We start from the raw sequence: 18,106 nt of genomic DNA, 5'->3' as shown, positions 1-18,106 counted from the left end.
AGGTATCCAAAAAGCTGTAATGTATTGTTGTGGGTGAAAAAGATAAGTAATTCAAGTTGGAAAAGCTGTTCATGAGGGACATTAAGAAATCAACGTGCTCAGTAATGTGAATTGAAAGTATTTCGTGGAGATTATGCATAAATACTGATATAAAGTAGTAGTGATGTGTAACGATATAAGAAAGTCTATTTGGAATATTTTTTTCTATGTCAAATTAATAATGTAACTTGATCAGACAATTTATTTTAAAATAAATTATAGTTGCTGATTCATAAAAAAATCTGTACATAAGATATCAGTTATTACTTGATCTGTAATTCTATTCGGACAAGGTGGGTAGGAGGTTCAGTTAGACCTTAACGTGATCTGGCCGTGTGTTTTCAAAGAGTTTCCATTCGTTTATTGATACAATATTCATAAAAGGATAGAGCGGTTAGAGAATGAGAATCAAAACAATAGGGAAACACTGGGTAGGAGGGACCATATCACCTTAAATTCCTGTGACTTTTTCATTGAAAAATATTTCTAGATGTTGAGTTCTAAAATAAGCTGTAAAGTATGGTTGTGGGTGAAAAAGATATTTAGTTCAAGTTGTAAAATGGGCTTAGGAGGGATATTAATAAAGTAACTTGCTCTGAAATGGTCTTTCAAAAGTATTTCTTAGTGTTGAGGTATCCAAAAAGCTATAAACTATGGTTGTGGGTGAAAAAGATAAGCACTTCAAGTTTTAAAATGGGTTTATGATGGACATTAAGAAATTAACTTGCTCTGGAATGGACTTTGAAAAGTATGTCTTGGAGTTGAGGTATGCAAAAAGCTGTACAATATAGTTATGTGTGAAAATCATAATTACTTAAATATGAAAGATTGTTTTAGGAGGGACATAAAGAAAGAAAATTGCTCTGATTTGGTCTTTGAAAAGTATTTCTTGGTGTTGAGGTATCCAAAAAGCTGTAAAGTATTGTTGTGGGTGAAAAAGATAAGTAGTTCTAGTGTGGAAAGGGGTTTCGTATGGACATGAAGAAACTAACTTGCTCTGAAATGGCATTTGAAAAGTATTTCATGGTGTTGAAGTATCCAAATAACTGTAAAGTATCGTTGGTAGTTGAAAATTAAATAACATATTTATGTTAATTTGTATTTTTATTTTCATATTTAATTATTCTTTCTCATTTTGTGACTTTTAAAAGTTTGTATTTTTTGTTATTCATACTTATATATTTAGTTTACCGTTGTTAGTGAAGTAGTTATTTACGTAAAGGTTGAGAATTGAATCGGGAGGGACAAATACACAGCAACGTACACATAAAGTGAAGTTGAACTGTTGTTATTTTAGTTGATTCAAAAAAAAATCATAAAAGGTGATTGTATGGATAAAAGATTTTTTCGTATCTATTGTAAAGTGTCGGTTGCTATTCATAATTAATGGTTGGCGCTCTATAAGTTCCTTGGTAAAGTATATCTGTGTGTTGTATTATCCACAAACCTGTAAATTATAGTTGTGGGTGAAAGAGTTGAGTACTTCAAGTTGGAAGATGGGTTTAGGAGGGACATTAAGAAAGTAACTTGCTCTGAAATGGTCTTTGAAAAGTATTTATTGGTGTTGAGGTATCCAAAAATCTGTAAAGTATTCGAGTGGTTTACAATGATAAGTTCTTCAAGTTGGAAAATGGGTTTAGGAGGGATATAAAGAAAGTAACTTGCTCTGAAATGTAATTTGAAAATTATTTATTTGTTTTGATTTATCCAAAAATATTTAATGTATTTTTGTGGGTGAAATATATAAGTACTTCTATTTGTAAAATGGGTTTAGAAGTGATATTTTTACTTTAACTTGCTATTAATTGTTATTTGAAAGTATTTATTGGTGTTGATGTTTCAAAAAATTTTTAAAGTATAGGTATGGTTGAAAAAGATAAGTACTTCAAGTTGGAAAAAGTGGTTTAGGAGCAAGTTGGAAACTTGCTTTGAAATGGTCTTTGAAAAGTATTTCTTGGTGTTGAGGTATCCAAAAAGCTGTAAAGTATAGTTGTGGGTGAAAAAGATAAGTACTTCAAGTTGGAAAATGGGTTTAGGAGGGACGAAAGTAACTTGCTCTGAAATGGTCTTTGAAAAGTATTTATTTGTGTTGAGGTATCCAAAAAGCTGTAAAGTATTGTTGCGGGTGAAGAAGATAAGTACTTAAAGTTGGAAAATGGGCTTAGGAGGGACATTAGGAAAGGAACTAGCTCTGATATGTATTTTGAAGAGTATTGCTTGGTGTTTAAGTATCCAAAAAGCTGTAATGTATAGTTGTGGGTGAAAAAGATAAGTACTTCAAGTTGGAAAATGGGTTTAGAAGGGATATTGAGAATATAACTTGATCTTATAGGGTATTTTAAAGTATTTCTTTTTGTTGATTTTTCGAAAAATCGTTAATTTCTAGTTCTGGGTGTAAAATATAATTTCTAAAATTTGGAAAATGAGGTTTTGGAGGGATATTAAGAATGTAACTTGCTCTGAAATGGTGTTTGAAAAGTTTTTCTTGGTGTTGAGGTATCCAAAAAGCTGTAAAGTATAGTTGTGGGTGAAAAAGATAAGTACTTCAAGTTGGAAAATGGGTTTAGGAGGGATATTAAGAATGTAACTTGCTCTGAAATGGTCTTTGAAAAGTATTTCTTGGTGTTGAGGTATCCAAAAAGATGTAAAGTATAGTTGTGGGTGAAAAAGATAAGAACTTCAAGTTGGAATATGGGTTTAGGAGGGACGAAATTAACTTGCTCTGAAATGGTCTTTGAAAAGTATTTCTTGGTGTTGAGGTATCCAAAAAGCTGTAATGTATAGTTGTAGGTGAAAAAGATAAGTACTTCAGGTTGGAAAATGTGTTTAGGAGGGGCATTAGGAAAGGAACGAGCTCTGGTTTGTATTTTTAAAAGTATTGCTTGGTGTTGAAGTTTTCAAAAATCTGAATTTTATCGTCGTGTGTGAAAAATCCAAGTACTTTATGTTGGAAAATGGGTTTAGGAGGGACAGGGAGAAAGGCACGTGCTCTGAAATGGTCTTTGAATAGTATATCTTGGTGTTGAGGTATCCAAAAATATGTAAAGTATAGTAGTGGGTAAAAAAGATAAGTACTTCAATATGGAAAATGGGTTTAGGAGGGAGATTAAGAAAGTAACTTGCTCTGAAATGGTCTTTGAAAAGTATTTCTTGGTGATGAGGTATCCAAAAAGCTGTAAAGTATAGTTGTGGGTGAAAAAGATAAGTACTTCAAGATGGGAAATGGGTTTAGAAGGGACATTAAGAAATTAACTTTCTCTGATATGTATTTTCAGACATTTGTGGGTGAAAGCTGTAAAGTATAGTTGTGGGTGAAAAAGATAAGTACTTCAAGTTGGAAAATGGGTTTAGGAGGGACATTGAGAAAGGAACTTGCTCTGAAATGGTCTTTGAAAAGTATTTCTTGGTGTTGAGGTATCCAAAAAGCTGTAAAGTATTGTTGTGGGTGAAAAAGATAAGTAGTTCAAGTTGGAAAATGGTTTTAGGAGGGACATTAATAAAGTAACTTGCTCTGAAATGGTCTTTGAAAAATATTTGTTGGTGCTAAAGTATTCAAAAAGCTGTAATGTATTGTTTTGGGTGAAAAAGATTTGTACGTACAGTATGATATTTGGTTAAGGAGGGACATTGATAAATAAAATTGATATTAAAATTTCTTTGAAAATTATTGATTAATTTTTATGAATAAAAAAAGATCAGAATTATAGTTGTGGGTGAAAAAGATAAGTACTTCAAGTTGGAAAATGGGTTTAGGAGGGACATTTAGAAAGGAACTTGCTCTGAAATTTCTTTTGAATATTATTTCTTGGTGTTGAGTTATCCAATAAGATGTAAAGTATAGTTGTGGGTGAAAAAGATAATTACTTCAAGTTGGAAAATGGGTTTATGAGTGATATTGAGAATATAACTTGCTCTGAAATTGTCTTTGAAAGTATTTCTTGGTGTTGAGGTATCCAAAAAGCTGTAATGTATAGTTGTGGGTGAAAAAGATAAGTACTTCAAGTTGGAAAAATGGGTTTAGGAGCAAGTTGGAAACTTGCTCTGAAATGGTCTTTGAAAAGTATTTTTTGGTGTTGAGGTATCCAAAATGGTGTAAAATATAGTTTTTGTTGAAAAAGATAAGTACTTCAAGTTGGAAAATGGGTTTAGGAGGGACATGAGGAAAGTAACTTGCTCTGACACGTCTTTTGAAAAGTATTTCTTGGTGTTGAAGTATCCAAAAAGCTGTAATGTATAGTTGTGGGGGAAAAAGATAAGTACTTCAAGTTGGAAAATGGGTTTAGGAGGGACATTGAGAATGTAACTTGCTCTGAAATGGTCTTTGAAAGTATTTCTTGGTGTTGAGTTATCCAAAAAGCTGTAATGTATAGTTGTGGGTGAAAAAGATAAGTACTTAAAGTTGGAAAAATGGGTTTAGGAGGGATATTAAGAATGTAAATTGCTCTGAAATGGTCTTTGAAAAGTATTTCTTGGTGTTGAGGTATCCAAAAAGCTGTAAAGTATAGTTGTGGGTGAAAAATATTAGTACATCAATTTTGAAAATGGGTTTAGGAGGGATATTTAGAATGTTACTTGCTCTGAAATGGTGTTTGAAAAGTATTTCTTGGTGTTTAGGTATCCAAAAAGAGGTAAAGTATAGTTGTGGGTGAAAAAGATAAGTACTTCAAGTTGGAACATGGGTTTAGGAGGGACGAAAGTAAATTGCTCTGAAATGGTCTTTGAAAAGTATTTCTTGGTTTTGAGGTATCGAAAAAGCCGTAAAGTATTGTTGTGGGTGAATAAGATCAGGACTTAAGGTTGGAAAATGGGTTTAGGAGGGACATTAGGAAAGGAACTAGCTATGATACGTCTTTTGAAGACTATTGTTTTGTGTTGTATTATTCAAACATCTGTATTGTATAGTCGTGTTTGAAAAATCCAAGTACTTTAAGTTGAATATGGGTTTAGGAGTGATATTTAGACAGTAACTTGCTCTGAAATGGTCTTTGAAAAGTATTTCTTGGTGTTGAGGTATCCAAAAAGCTGTAAAGTATAGTTGTGGGTGAAAAAGATAAGTACTTCAAATTGGAAAATGGGTTTAGGAGGGATATTAAGAATGTAACTTGCTCTGAAATGTTCTTTGAAAAGTATTTGTTGGTGTTGAGGTATCCAAAAAGCTGTAAAGTATAGATGTGGGGGAAAAAGATAAGTACTTCAAGTTGGAAAATGGGTTTAGAAGGGATATTAAGAAAGTTACTTGTTCTGAAATGTATTTTCAGACCTATTTGTGTGAAAGCTGTAAAGTATAGGTGTGGGTGAAAAAGATCAGCAGTTCAAGGTGGAAAATGGGTTTAGATGAGTCTGTAAGAAAGTAGCTTGTATGGCAATGGTTTCAGATAAGAGTTGCATGGTGTGTTGGTATCCAACATGCTGCGAAGGATATGTGTTGGGGCCAAAGATAAGAAATTACATTTGGACAATGGGGGTATGAGGGAGATAATCAAAGTAACTAGCTCTGTAATGTAATTTCTGACAAGTATTCAGTATTTCTTGGTGTTGAGTTAACCAAACATATTTAAATTATAGTGGCGAATGAAAAATACTAGTGCTGCATGTTAAAAATGGGGGTTAGAAGGGGCCTTAAGACTGTTTCTAGCACTGATAAGAACTTTGAAAATTGTGTCTTGGTGTTGAGGTATCCTACAAGATGTACAGTATAGTGTTGGGTGACAAAGATAAGAAATTCAAGTTGGAAAATGGTTTGAGGAGGAACAGAATGTCAGTAACATTAGAAGACATGGTATTAGTGAAGAATATCTGTGTGCTGACGTATTCAAAAAGCTGTAAAGTATCGTTGTGGGTGAAAAAGATAAGAACTTCAAGTTGGAAAATAGGCTTAGGAGTGACATTAAGAAATTAACTTGCTATGAAATGGTATTTGATAAGTATTTTTTGGCGTTTAGGTTTCAAAAAATCTGTAATTTATATTTGTGGGTTAAAATTATAAGTATATCTATTTTGTAAATGAGTTTTCCTAGGGATATTAAGAAATAAACTTGATATTAAATGGTATTTGAAATTTATTTATTTGTGTTGAGGTATCCAAAAAGCTGTAAAGTATAGTTGTGTGTGAAAAAGATAAGTCCTTACAGTTGTAAAATGGTTTTTGATTGACATTTATCATGTTACGTTCTCTTATATTGTATTTGTAAATTTTGTATTTTTGTTTTTTGATCCTAAAAGATTAAAATTAGTGTTGAGGTAGAAAATTATAAGTAATTAATATTTGGTCAAGAGTTGGGGATGTATTTTAATAAAGGGTATTTATATAAAATGTCTTTTGAAAAGTATTTTTTAGTTTCGCTTTATCTATAATGCTTAAAATAACCGGATTTAGAGACAATGATAATTACTACAAGATTTGCAAAGGTTTGAGGAGGGTCAGATTTAATGGAACTAGCAATGACTAGCCTATTTAATGTAACTACCTTTGGATTATTTTAAAAAATATATTATCTGTCTAGTTGTGGGTGAAAAAGATAAGTACTTCAAGTTGTAAAATGGGTTTAGGAGGGACATTAAGAAAGGAACTTGCTCTGAAATGTCTTTTGAACATTCAGATTACACCATCACATTCAGTTTATAGGGAAGGGCTGCAAGTTTCGAACTTTTCCCATTGTTTACATATAGTATAGGTTATTGCGAAGTACACATAAATTTTCCGGTAGGATTTTTTCTGGTAGGGGGGGGGGCTGGGAGAGGGGTTTACATGGAAGGATCTTTCCATAGAGGAATTTTTCATGGGAAAGGGAATTTTTCATGAAGGGGGTGCCGGATTTTCCAGTATTATTTAAAAAACGATCAGAAATTAAATTAAAATAAAAACGTTTCTTCAACTGAAAGTAAGAAAGAACATGAAAAACTTTACTAACAGAAATTATTACATATATTAAGGGGTTCGCCCTGTCGTCAATACCTCGCTCTTTACGCTAAAGTTTTTTTTTTGTACTTTCAAAAGAGCTCTTTATTCTAATTAAACGGCCTTTGTGGTTTTCAAATAGTTCGTGGTAACGAACTGTAAGTAAGGAGCGACCCGGCTCAATGGTAAACGAAACTCTAGAAAACGGGTTTTTGATACCAATAGATACATCAAAAGAATAAAATTTAAAGGCAGATTTCAAATATATAACTTTCATCAGGTTTAATGCTACCCATCAAAAGTTACGCACCTGAGAAAATTTGGCTGATTTTCAAAAAAAGGGGGAAAGACCCCCTAAAAGCTATAGACCCTTAATGAAAATCACATCATCATATTCAGCGCATCAGAGAACCCTACTGAAGAGGTTTCAAGCTCCTATCTACAAAAATGTGGAATTTTGCATTTTTTGCCAGAAGAAAGATCACGGATGCGTGTTTATTTGCTTTTTTTCCAAGGGTGATTGTATAGACCCAGTGGTCCTAGAATATCGTGGGAGGACTCATTTGAACGGAAGTTATACATTTTAGTGCCCTTTTTAAGTGAAAATCAAAAATGGAGGGCAACTAGGCCCCCTCCCACGCTCATTTTTTTCCCAAAGTCACCTGATCAAAATTTGATATAACCATTTTGTTCAGCATGGTTGAAAATATGAGAAGTATGTCCTTTAGGATGAATTGATCCCCTGAAGTCCCCGGGGGGAGGGCTGAAAGTAATGAACTTTACCCAATGTTAACACATAGTATTGGTTATTAGGAAGTATACAGACGTTTTCAGGGGGTTTTTTTTTGGGGTTGTCGGGGAGTGGGTGGGTGGGCGGTTATGTGGGAGGATCTTTCCATGAAGGAAGTTTTCATAGGAGAAGGGACGTTGCTATGAAGGGGGCGCCGGATTTCCCAGCATTATTTAAAAAAAGATCAGAAATTTAAATATAAAAAAGCAAGTTTTCCAACTGAAAATAAGGAGTAACATCAAAACTTAAAACGAACAGAAAATACTACGTGTATAATTGGGTTCACCCCCTAGTCAGTACCTCGCTCTTTAAGACAAAGATTTTTTAATACTTTCATAAGAGCTATTTATTCTAAGTAACGGCCTTTGTGACACTGTCATGACCGTGGCCTTAGATATTCTATATCCTAATCTTACTTTGTAGATTTACCTACCTCTGTTTCCAAACTTTTTTAAAACGCGAAAAAATATCCTTTGCCTTTAATATTCTAATTTCTTCATATTCAAGTATCTTGTCTAATAATTGTATAAAAAAAAATTCAACAGGCTTTTTTCAACCAAAAGCAAAGAGTGGTATTAAAACATGAAACATGAAGAAAATAATTTGCATGTTAGGGGTCTACCAATTCCTCAACCCCTAAAGGGCCTGCATTAAAAAGACAAGACACTTATGTAATTGGATTCATTAGTCTGAAAATAAGGAGCAATATCAAAACTTAAAGCAAACAGAAAATATTACGTGTATGATTGGGTTAACCCCCTAGTCAATACCTCGCTCTTTAAGCCAAAGATTTTTTAATAATTTCATAATAGATATTTATTATAAGTAACGGCCTTTGTGATTAAGGTTCATTTTTAAATAATTGGAACAAAATTCGAACTTTAGCTTAAAGAGCGAGGTATTGACTAAGGGGCGAGCCCCCTAATATACGTATTAAAAATATATGAATATAGATGTTCGATACGTAAGTTAATTCGTAAGTTACGTATATTTATTTCTAATAAAAACGTTTGTAAATAAAATTAAACAAGTTTCGAGAAAGCCATTTAACCAAATATAAGTATTTTCCATACTGTTTAATATTTAGAGCCCACTGCAGCGTCAATCCACATGAAGCAGACACAGTTGTACAAACTCCATCTCCCTCCAATTTATTCGAAGCTTCTCTCTGAAAGTGGGATCAAGCCACTTTTTGCATGGCTTATCGTTTGATTTAAGGTAATCTAAACTTGTACCCAAAGCTATCCTTTGACAATTCCATTGGGAGATATCTATCATATCTTCCTCAGGTTTCAAAGCGCCTACATTGCAGAGCCATTTTTGAGCGCTGTCATGACCGTGGCCTTAGATATTCTATATCCTAATCTTACTTTGTAGATTTACCTACCTCTGTTTCCAAACTTTTTTCAAACGCGAAAAAATATCTTTTGACTTAAATATTCTACTTTCTTCATATTCAAGTATCTTGTCTAATAATTGTATAAAAAAAATTCAACAGGCTTTTTTCAACCAAAAGCAAAGAGTGGTATTAAAACATGAAACATGAAGAAAATAATTTGCATGTTAGGGGGCTACCAATTCCTCAACCCCTAAAGGGCCTGCATTAAAAAGACAAGACACTTATGTAATTGGATTCATTAGTCTGAAAATAAGGAGCAACATCAAAACTTAAAGCGAACAGAAAATATTACGTGTATGATTGGGTTAACCCCCTAGTCAATACCTCGCTCTTTAAGCCAAAGATTTTTTAATAATTTCATAATAGCTATTTATTATAAGTAACGGCCTTTTTGATTAAGGGTCATTTTTAAATAATTGGAACAAAATTTGAACTTTAGCTTAAAGAGCAAGGTATTGACTAAGGGGCGAGCCCTCTAATATACGTATTAAAAATATATGAATATAGATGTTCGATACGTAAGTTAATTCGTAAGTTACGTATATTTATTTCTAATAAAAACGTTTGTAAATAAAATTAAACAAGTTTCGAGAAAGCCATTTAACCAAATATAAGTATTTTCCATACTGTTTAATATTTAGAGCCCACTGCAGCGTCAATCCACATGAAGCAGACACAGTTGTACAAACTCCATCTCCCTCCAATTTATTCGAAGCTTCTCTCTGAAAGTGGGATCAAGCCACTTTTTGCATGGCTTATCGTTTGATTTAAGGTAATCTAAACTTGTACCCAAAGCTATCCTTTGACAATTCCATTGGGAGATATCTATCATATCTTCCTCAGGTTTCAAAGCGCCTACATTGCAGAGCCATTTTTGAGCGCTGTCATGACCGTGGCCTTAGATATTCTATATCCTAATCTTACTTTGTAGATTTACCTACCTCTGTTTCCAAACTTTTTTCAAACGCGAAAAAATATCTTTTGCCTTAAATATTCTACTTTCTTCATATTCAAGTATCTTGTATAATAATTGTATAAAAAAAATTCAACAGTCTTTTTTCAACCAAAAGCAAAGAGTGGTATTAAAACATAAAACAAGAAGAAAATAATTTGCATGTTAGGGGGCTACCAATTCCTCAACCCCTAAAGGGCCTGCATTAAAAAGACAAGACACTTATGTAATTGGATTCATTAGTCTGAAAATAAGGAGTAATATCAAAACTTAAAGCCAACAGAAAATATTACGTGTATGATTGGGTTAACCCCCTAGTCAATACCTCGCTCTTTAATCCAAAGATTTTTTAATAATTTAATAAGAGCTATTTATTCTAAGTAACGGCCTTTGTGATTAAGGGTCATTTTTAAAGAATTGGAACAAAATTCGAACTTTAGCTTAAAGAGCGAGGTATTGACTAAGGGGCGAGCCCCCTAATATACGTATTAAAAATATATGAATATAGATGTTCGATACGTAAGTTAATTCGTAAGTTACGTATATTTATTTCTAATAAAAACGTTTGTAAATAAAATTAAACAAGTTTCGAGAAAGCCATTTAACCAAATATAAGTATTTTCCATACTGTTTAATATTTAGATCCCACTGCAGCGTCAATCCACATGAAGCAGACACAGTTGTACAAACTCCATCTCCCTCCAATTTATTCGAAGCTTCTCTCTGAAAGTGGGATCAAGCCACTTTTTGCATGGCTTATCGTTTGATTTAAGGTAATCTAAACTTGTACCCAAAGCTATCCTTTGACAATTCCATTGGGAGATATCTATCATATCTTCCTCAGGTTTCAAAGCGCCTACATTGCAGAGCCATTTTTGAGCGCTGTCATGACCGTGGCCTTAGATATTCTATATCCTAATCTTACTTTGTAGATTTACCTACCTCTGTTTCCAAACTTTTTTCAAACGCGAAAAAATATCTTTTGCCTTAAATATTCTACTTTCTTCATATTCAAGTATCTTGTCTAATAATTGTATAAAAAAATTCAACAGGCTTTTTTCAACCAAAAGCAAAGAGTGGTATTAAAACATAAAACAAGAAGAAAATAATTTGCATGTTAGGGGGCTACCAATTCCTCAACCCCTAAAAGGCCTGCATTAAAAAGACAAGACACTTATGTAATTGGATTCATTAGTCTGAAAATAAGGAGCAATATCAAAACTTAAAGCAAACAGAAAATATTACGTGTATGATTGGGTTAACCCCCTAGTCAATACCTCGCTCTTTAAGCCAAAGATTTTTTAATACTTTCATAAGAGCTATTTATTCTAAGTAACGGCCTTTGTGATTAAGGGTAATTTTTAAATAATTGTAAAAAAATTTTAACTTTAGCTTAAAGAGCGAGGTATTGACTAGGGGGTGAGCCCCCTAATATACGTTTTAAAAATATATGAATATTGATGTTCGATACGTAAGTTAATTCGTAAGTTACATATATTTATTATTAATAAAACGTTCGTAAATAAAATTAATCAAGTTCAGAGAAAGCCATTTAACCAAATAAAAGTAAAATTAATCTGCAAATTTTGTTTTAATTATTCATGTACGGTGAGCCAAAATCAAAATATGCATTAATTCAAAAAAGTTCAAAAATTAAATAAAAAAACAATTTTTTTAACTGAAAGTAAGGAACGACGTTAAAACTTAAAACGAACAGAGATTATTCCGTATATGAAAGGAGCTGTCCCCTCCTCAACGCCTCGCTCTTTACGCCAAAGTTTAACTTTCTCACAAATCAATTTTTTTTTAACAATAAAATTTTGTTTTAATTGCAAATTGTGTCTTAATTAACTTTAACGAAAATGACACCATCAGATTTAGCTTATCAAAGAACACTATTAAAGAAGTTTCAAACTCCTATCTGCAAAAATGTGGAATTTCGCATTTTTAATTAACTTTAACGAAAATTACACCATCAAATTCAGCTTATCAGAGAACCCTATCAAAGAAGTTTCACGATCCTATCTGCAATTAAATAAAAAAAACAAGTTTTTTTAACTGAAAGTAAGGAACGACGTTAAAACTTAAAACGAACAGAAATTATTCCGTATATGAAAGGGGCTGTCCCCTCCTAAACACCTCGCTCTTGACGCTAAAGCTTTTATTGTTTAAAAAAATAGAGTTGTGAGAAAGTCAAACTTTAGCGTAAAGAGCAAGGCGTTGAGGAGGGGACAGCCCCTTTTATATACGGAATAATTTCTGTTCGTTTTAAGTTTTAATGTCGCTCCTTATTTTCAGTTTAAAAAACTTGTTTTTTTTATTTAATTTTTGAACGTTTTTGAATTAATGCAGGTTTTGATCTTGGCTCACCGTACATGAATAATTAAAACAAAATTTTCATATTAACTTACTTTTATTTGGTTAAATGGCTTTCTCGAAGCTTGTTTCATTTTATTAACAAACGTTTTTATTAGTAATAAATATATGTAACTTACAAATTAACTTACGTAACAAACTTCTATATTCATATATTTTTAATACATATATTAGGGGGTTTGCCCCCTAGTTAACACCTTGCTCTTTAAGCAAAAGTTCAAATTTTGTTCCAATTCTTTAAAAATGGCCGCTTAATCACAAAGGCCGTTAATTAGAATAGATAGCTCTTATGAAAGTATTAAGAAATCTCTGGCTTAATGAGTGAGGTATTGACTAGGGGGTGAACCCAATCATATATGTAATATTTTTTGTTCGTTTAAAGTTTTGATGTTGCTGCTGTTGCAGTTGAAAAACTTGTTTTTTTATATTTAATTTCTGATCTTTTTTTAAACAATGCTGGGATGGTCGGCGTCCCCTTCATAGCAATGTCCCTTCCCCCATGAAAACTTCCTTCATGGAAAGATCCTCCTACATAACCCCCGACCCCAGGCACGTACGCAGGAATTTGTTTCGGGGGGGCCAATTTGTTTCGGGGGGGGGGGGCAAATCCATCAAACCCATTATTCTGTGTGAAAAATCCAAAAATTATGGGAAAATGAAAAAAATCGTGAGATTTCGGGGGGAGGGGGCAGGCCCGGGGCCCGCCCCCCCTGCGTACGTCCCTGCCCGACCCCTCCCCCCCACTACCAGGAAAAATCTCCCCTGAAAACGTCTGTACTGTATATTTCCCAATAACCAGTACTATATGTTAACATTGGGTAAAGTTCATAACTTTCAGCCCTCCTCCCGGGAACTTCGGGGGATTAAGTCATTCTAGAAGACATACTTATAATACTTTCGAACATGCTGAATAAAATGGCTATCTCCAAATTTTGATCAGGTGACTTTGGGAAAACAATGAGCGTGGGAGGGGGCCTAGTTGCCCTCCAGTTTTTTGGTCACTTTAAAAGGGCACTAGAACTTTTAATTTCCATTCCAATGAGCCCTTTCACGATATTCTACGACCACTGGGTCAATGCGATCACTCCTGGGGGGAAAAAAAATAAACACGCACCCGTGATCTTTCTTCCGGCAAAAAATGCAAAATTCCACATTTTTGTAGATAAGAGCTTGAAACCTCTACAGTAGGATTCTCTGATACGCTGAATATGATGGTGTGATTTTCATTAAGGTTCTATAACTCTTAGGGGGTCTTTCCCGCTTTTTTCGAAAATCAGCCAAATTTTCTCCTGCGCGTTACTTTTGATAGGTAAGATTAAACTTGATGAAACTTATATATTTGAAATCAGAATTAAAATCAGATTCTTTTTATGTATCTATTGGTATCAAAATCCCGTTTTTTTAGAGTTTCGGTTACCATTGAGCCGGGTCGCTCCTTACTTACAGTTCGTTACCACGAACTGTTTGAAAATTTGGAAATTTAGATTTTTTGCTCGAAAAAAGATCACGATGAGTGTTTTTTTTTTCAGGGGTAATCGTTTCGACCCAGTGGTCATAGAATATTATGAGAGGGCTCATTCGAACGGAAATTAAAAATTCTAGTGCTCTTTTTAAGTGACCAAAAAACTGGAGGGCAACTAGACCCCCTCCCACGCTCATTTTTTTCCCAAAGTCACTTGATCGAAATTTTGAGATAGCCATTTGGTTTTAGCATAGTCGAAAAATGTAAAAACTATGTCTCTAAGGATGACATAACCCCCCCCCCCCCCACAGTCCCAAAGGGAAAGGCTGCAAGTTTCGAACTTTTCCCATTGTTTACATATAGCATAGGTTATTGCGAAATATACAGATATTTTTCGGTGAGATTTTTTTCCGGTAGGGGTGGGGGCTGGGGGAGTGGTTCACATGGGAGGATCTTTCCATAGAGTAATTTTTCACGGGGAAGGGAATTTTTCATAAAGGGGGTACCGGATTTCCTAGCATTAGCCTATTTAAAAAACGATCAGAAATTAAATTAAAAAAAAACATTTCTGCAACTGAAAGTAAGGAAGAACATGAAAATCTTATACTAACAGAAATTATTGCATATATTAGGGGGTTCCCCCTGTCGTCAATACCTCGCTCTTTACGCTAAAGTTTTTCTTAGTACTATCAAAAGAGCTTTTTATTCTAATTAAACGGCCTTTTTGATCAAACAGTTCGTGGTAACGAGCTGTAAGTAAGGAGCGACCCGGGTCAATGGTAACCGAAACTCTAAAAAACGTAATTTTGATACCAATAGATACATCAAAAGAATCAGATTTTAATTTTTATTTCAAATATATAAGTTTCATCAAGTTTAATCTTACCAATCAAAAGTTACGCGCCTAAGAAAATTTGGCTGATTTTTGAAAAAAGGAGGAAAGACCCCCTAAAAGTTGTAGAACCTTAATAAAAACCACACCATCATATTCAGCGTATCAGAGAACCATACTTTATTGGTTTTAAGCTCCTATATACAAAAATGGGGAATTTTCTATTTTTTTCCATAATAAATAACACGTATGCTTTTTTTTTTTTTTTTTTTTTTTTTTTTTTTTTTTTTCAGGGGTGATCGTATCGATCCAGTGGTCCTAGAATATCGTGGGAGGGCTCATTGGAACGGAAATTAAAAGGTTTAGTGCCCTTTTTAAATGACAAAAAAATGGAGGGCAACTAGGCCCCCTCCTACGCTAATTTTTTTCCAAAAGTCACCCGATCAAAATTTTGAGATTGCCATTTTGTTCAGCGTGGTCGAAAATATTATAACTATGTCTTTTAGGATGACTTAATCCCTCAAAGCCCCCAGGGGGAGGGCTGAAAGTTATGAACTTTACCCAATGTTAACATAGTATTGGTTATTGGGAAGTATACAGACGTTTTCAGGGGGAATTTTTTCTGGTAGTGGGGGGGGGGGGTGGGTTGGGGGTTATATTTGAGGATCTTTTCACGAAGGAAGTTTTCATGGGGGAAGGGGCATTGCTATGAAGGGGGCGCCGGATTTCCCATCATTATTTAAAAAACGATCAGAAATTAAATTTAAAAAAACTAGTTTTTTAAACTGAAAGTAAGGAGCGACATTAAAAATTAAAACGGAAATAAATTAGTCGTTATATTAAAGGGACGGGGCATTCCCTTCCTCAACGCCTCGCTCTTTACGCTAAAGTTTGACTTTCTCACGACTCTATTTTTTTTAAACAATGAAAAACTTTAGCGTAAAAAACTTTAGTTTTTTACTTTTAGAAAGTAAAAAACTTTCAGTTTAAAAAACTTGTTTTTATTTATTTAATATATGGTAAGAATGAAGGTATTAAATTAAATGTGAGCCTAGTAAAGAAATATTAAAACCACATCTTTTATTTGTTAAATATTAATTTTACTCCTTCATCATCCATTAAAACAGATGTGTATATTTTAAGAAGGTAGGTAAGTAGAGCAAAATATATAAATATAAATAAATGTAAATCTAAAAGAAAATTGACATATAAATACACAAATATAAAAAATATATAAATCTTCGTTTAGCTGTTCAAATAAATGATGCACCAAGTATTTTTTGTAGTTTTATTAGTTCTGGATTTTTTTATTATTATTTTTAAAATTGTTGATTTAAGAAACCAAACCTTACCTGTTCCATGATAGCGTTTGTCCGCAGCATATTTAGGAGTTTTGTTATCTTCGGGTTTCTTGAAATAAGGTAGAATACTTTCGTAATCCCATCCATAGTTTCCTAAAAGAGGCCCAAGTATCGTAGTCACGGCGGTTCCCTCTGACATATAGCATGTAATTTATAACTGAACAGCCCCCAAGAACCTTACCTCGTGGCCAACTGCATCGATTACCTGAAGGAAAAATCAGATAAATCGGAAAAACGAGAAAATTGTGAAAAATGTGACTTACAATACATACAACAACCCTATACCAGACTCCTTCAAGCCCATTTCGCGTGAAATTCAAAGTTTTACATTTTCCTCAGAAGAGAGGTAATGAATATACTTTTAAATGAAATAAATAAAATTAATATTAAATTAATATATAAAATGAGCATAAATAAAATAAAAGCGAGCAAACCAGAATATGTAAAGGTGGGTATATTTCCGGAGTTTCCTAACTAATTAAAATCTGAGTGGTTTCTAAGTTTCAGTTTTCTTCGAAGTGGCCACAGCGTAAATATTATACAGTATGGGAAATTTCTATATTTTCTATTAAAGGTTTTTGGGACGCATCAGACACACACCTTTCGTCATAACTCTGCCTTCACGCGTGCGCAATGACAAATTTTAGCGAATTGTGGTGGGAATATAGAAGACCTGTTGAAGCTATTGCAGTGACGCTTTGGGAAACTTCCGAAACTGTGCGCTGTGATGTATCCTATTTCTTAACCAAATTTTCCATACTGTTTAATATTTAGAGCCCACTGCAGCGTCAATCCGCATGAAGCAGACACAGTTGTACAAACTCAATCTTCCTCCAATTTATTCGAAGCTTCTCTCTGAAAGTGGGATCAAGCCACTTTTTTGCATGGCTTATCGTTTGATTTAAGGTAATCTAAACTTGTACCCAAAGCTATCCTTTGACAATTCCATTGGGAGATATCTAACATATCTTCCTCAGGTTTCAAAGCGCCTACATTGCAGAGCCATTTTTGAGCACTGTCATGACCGTGGCCATAGATATTCTATATCCTAATCTTACTTTGTAGATTTACCTACCTCTGTTTCCAAACTTTTTTCAAACGCGAAAAAATATCCTTTGCCTTAAATATTCTACTTTCTTCATATTCAAGTATCTTGTCTAATAATTGTATAAAAAAAAATTCAACAGGCTTTTTTCAACCAAAAGCAAAGAGTGGTATTAAAACATAAAACATGAAGAAAATAATTTGCATGTTAGGGGGCTACCAATTCCTCAACCCCTAAAGGGCCTGCATTAAAAGGACAAGACACTTATGTAATTGGATTCATTAGTCTGAAAATAAGGAGTAATATCAAAACTTAAAGCGAACAGAAAATATTACGTGTATGATTAGGTTAACCCCCTAGTCAATACCTCGCTCTTTAAGCCAAAGATTTTTTAATACTTTCATAAGAGCTATTTATTCTATAAATAGCTCTTTGTGATTAAGGGTCATTTTTCAAGAATTGGAACAAAATTCTAACTTTAGCTTAAAGAGCGAGGTATTGACTAGGGGGCGAGCCCCCTAATATACGTTTTAAAAATATATGAATATAGATGTTCGATACGTAAGTTAATTCGTAAGTTACATATATTTATTACTAATAAAAACGTTTGTAAATAAAATTAAACAAGTTTCGAGAAAGCCATTTAACCAAATAAAAGTATTTTCCATACTGTTTAATATTTAGAGCCCACTGCAGCGTCAATCCGCGTGAAGCAGACACAGTTGTACAAACTCCATCTCCCTCCAATTTATTCGAACCTTCTCTCTGAAAGTGGGATCAAGCCACTTTTTTGCATGGCTTATCGTTTGATTTAAGGTAATCTAAACTTGTACCCAAAGCTATCCTTTGACAATTCCATTGGGAGATATCTATCATATCTTCCTCAGGTTTCAAAGCGCCTACATTGCAGAGCCATTTTTGAGCGCTGTCATGACCGTGGCCTTAGATATTC

The 18,106-nt window shown here is 33.6% G+C and overlaps 1 protein-coding gene across 1 annotated transcript in view; it reads right to left on the bottom strand.

Annotated features, from left to right (window-relative positions):
* LOC148954743 (glucose dehydrogenase [FAD, quinone]-like) overlaps positions 1-18,106 on the bottom strand; it is a 130,598-nt gene that overhangs the window by 64,323 nt on the left and 48,169 nt on the right. Inside the window, 2 exon segments of the mRNA XM_089086493.1 lie at positions 16,101-16,206; positions 16,208-16,314. Coding sequence (XP_088942619.1) covers positions 16,101-16,206; positions 16,208-16,314 — 213 coding nt within the window.

Source organism: Artemia sp. Qi Xiang Cuo, chromosome 3 (genome assembly GCF_049724085.1).
Source record: "Artemia sp. Qi Xiang Cuo chromosome 3, ASM4972408v1, whole genome shotgun sequence".
Taxonomy (NCBI): Eukaryota; Metazoa; Arthropoda; class Branchiopoda; order Anostraca; family Artemiidae; genus Artemia; species Artemia sp. Qi Xiang Cuo.
The sequence above is the reverse complement of the archived record's forward strand: the minus strand, read 5'-3'. Positions and strand labels throughout refer to the sequence as shown.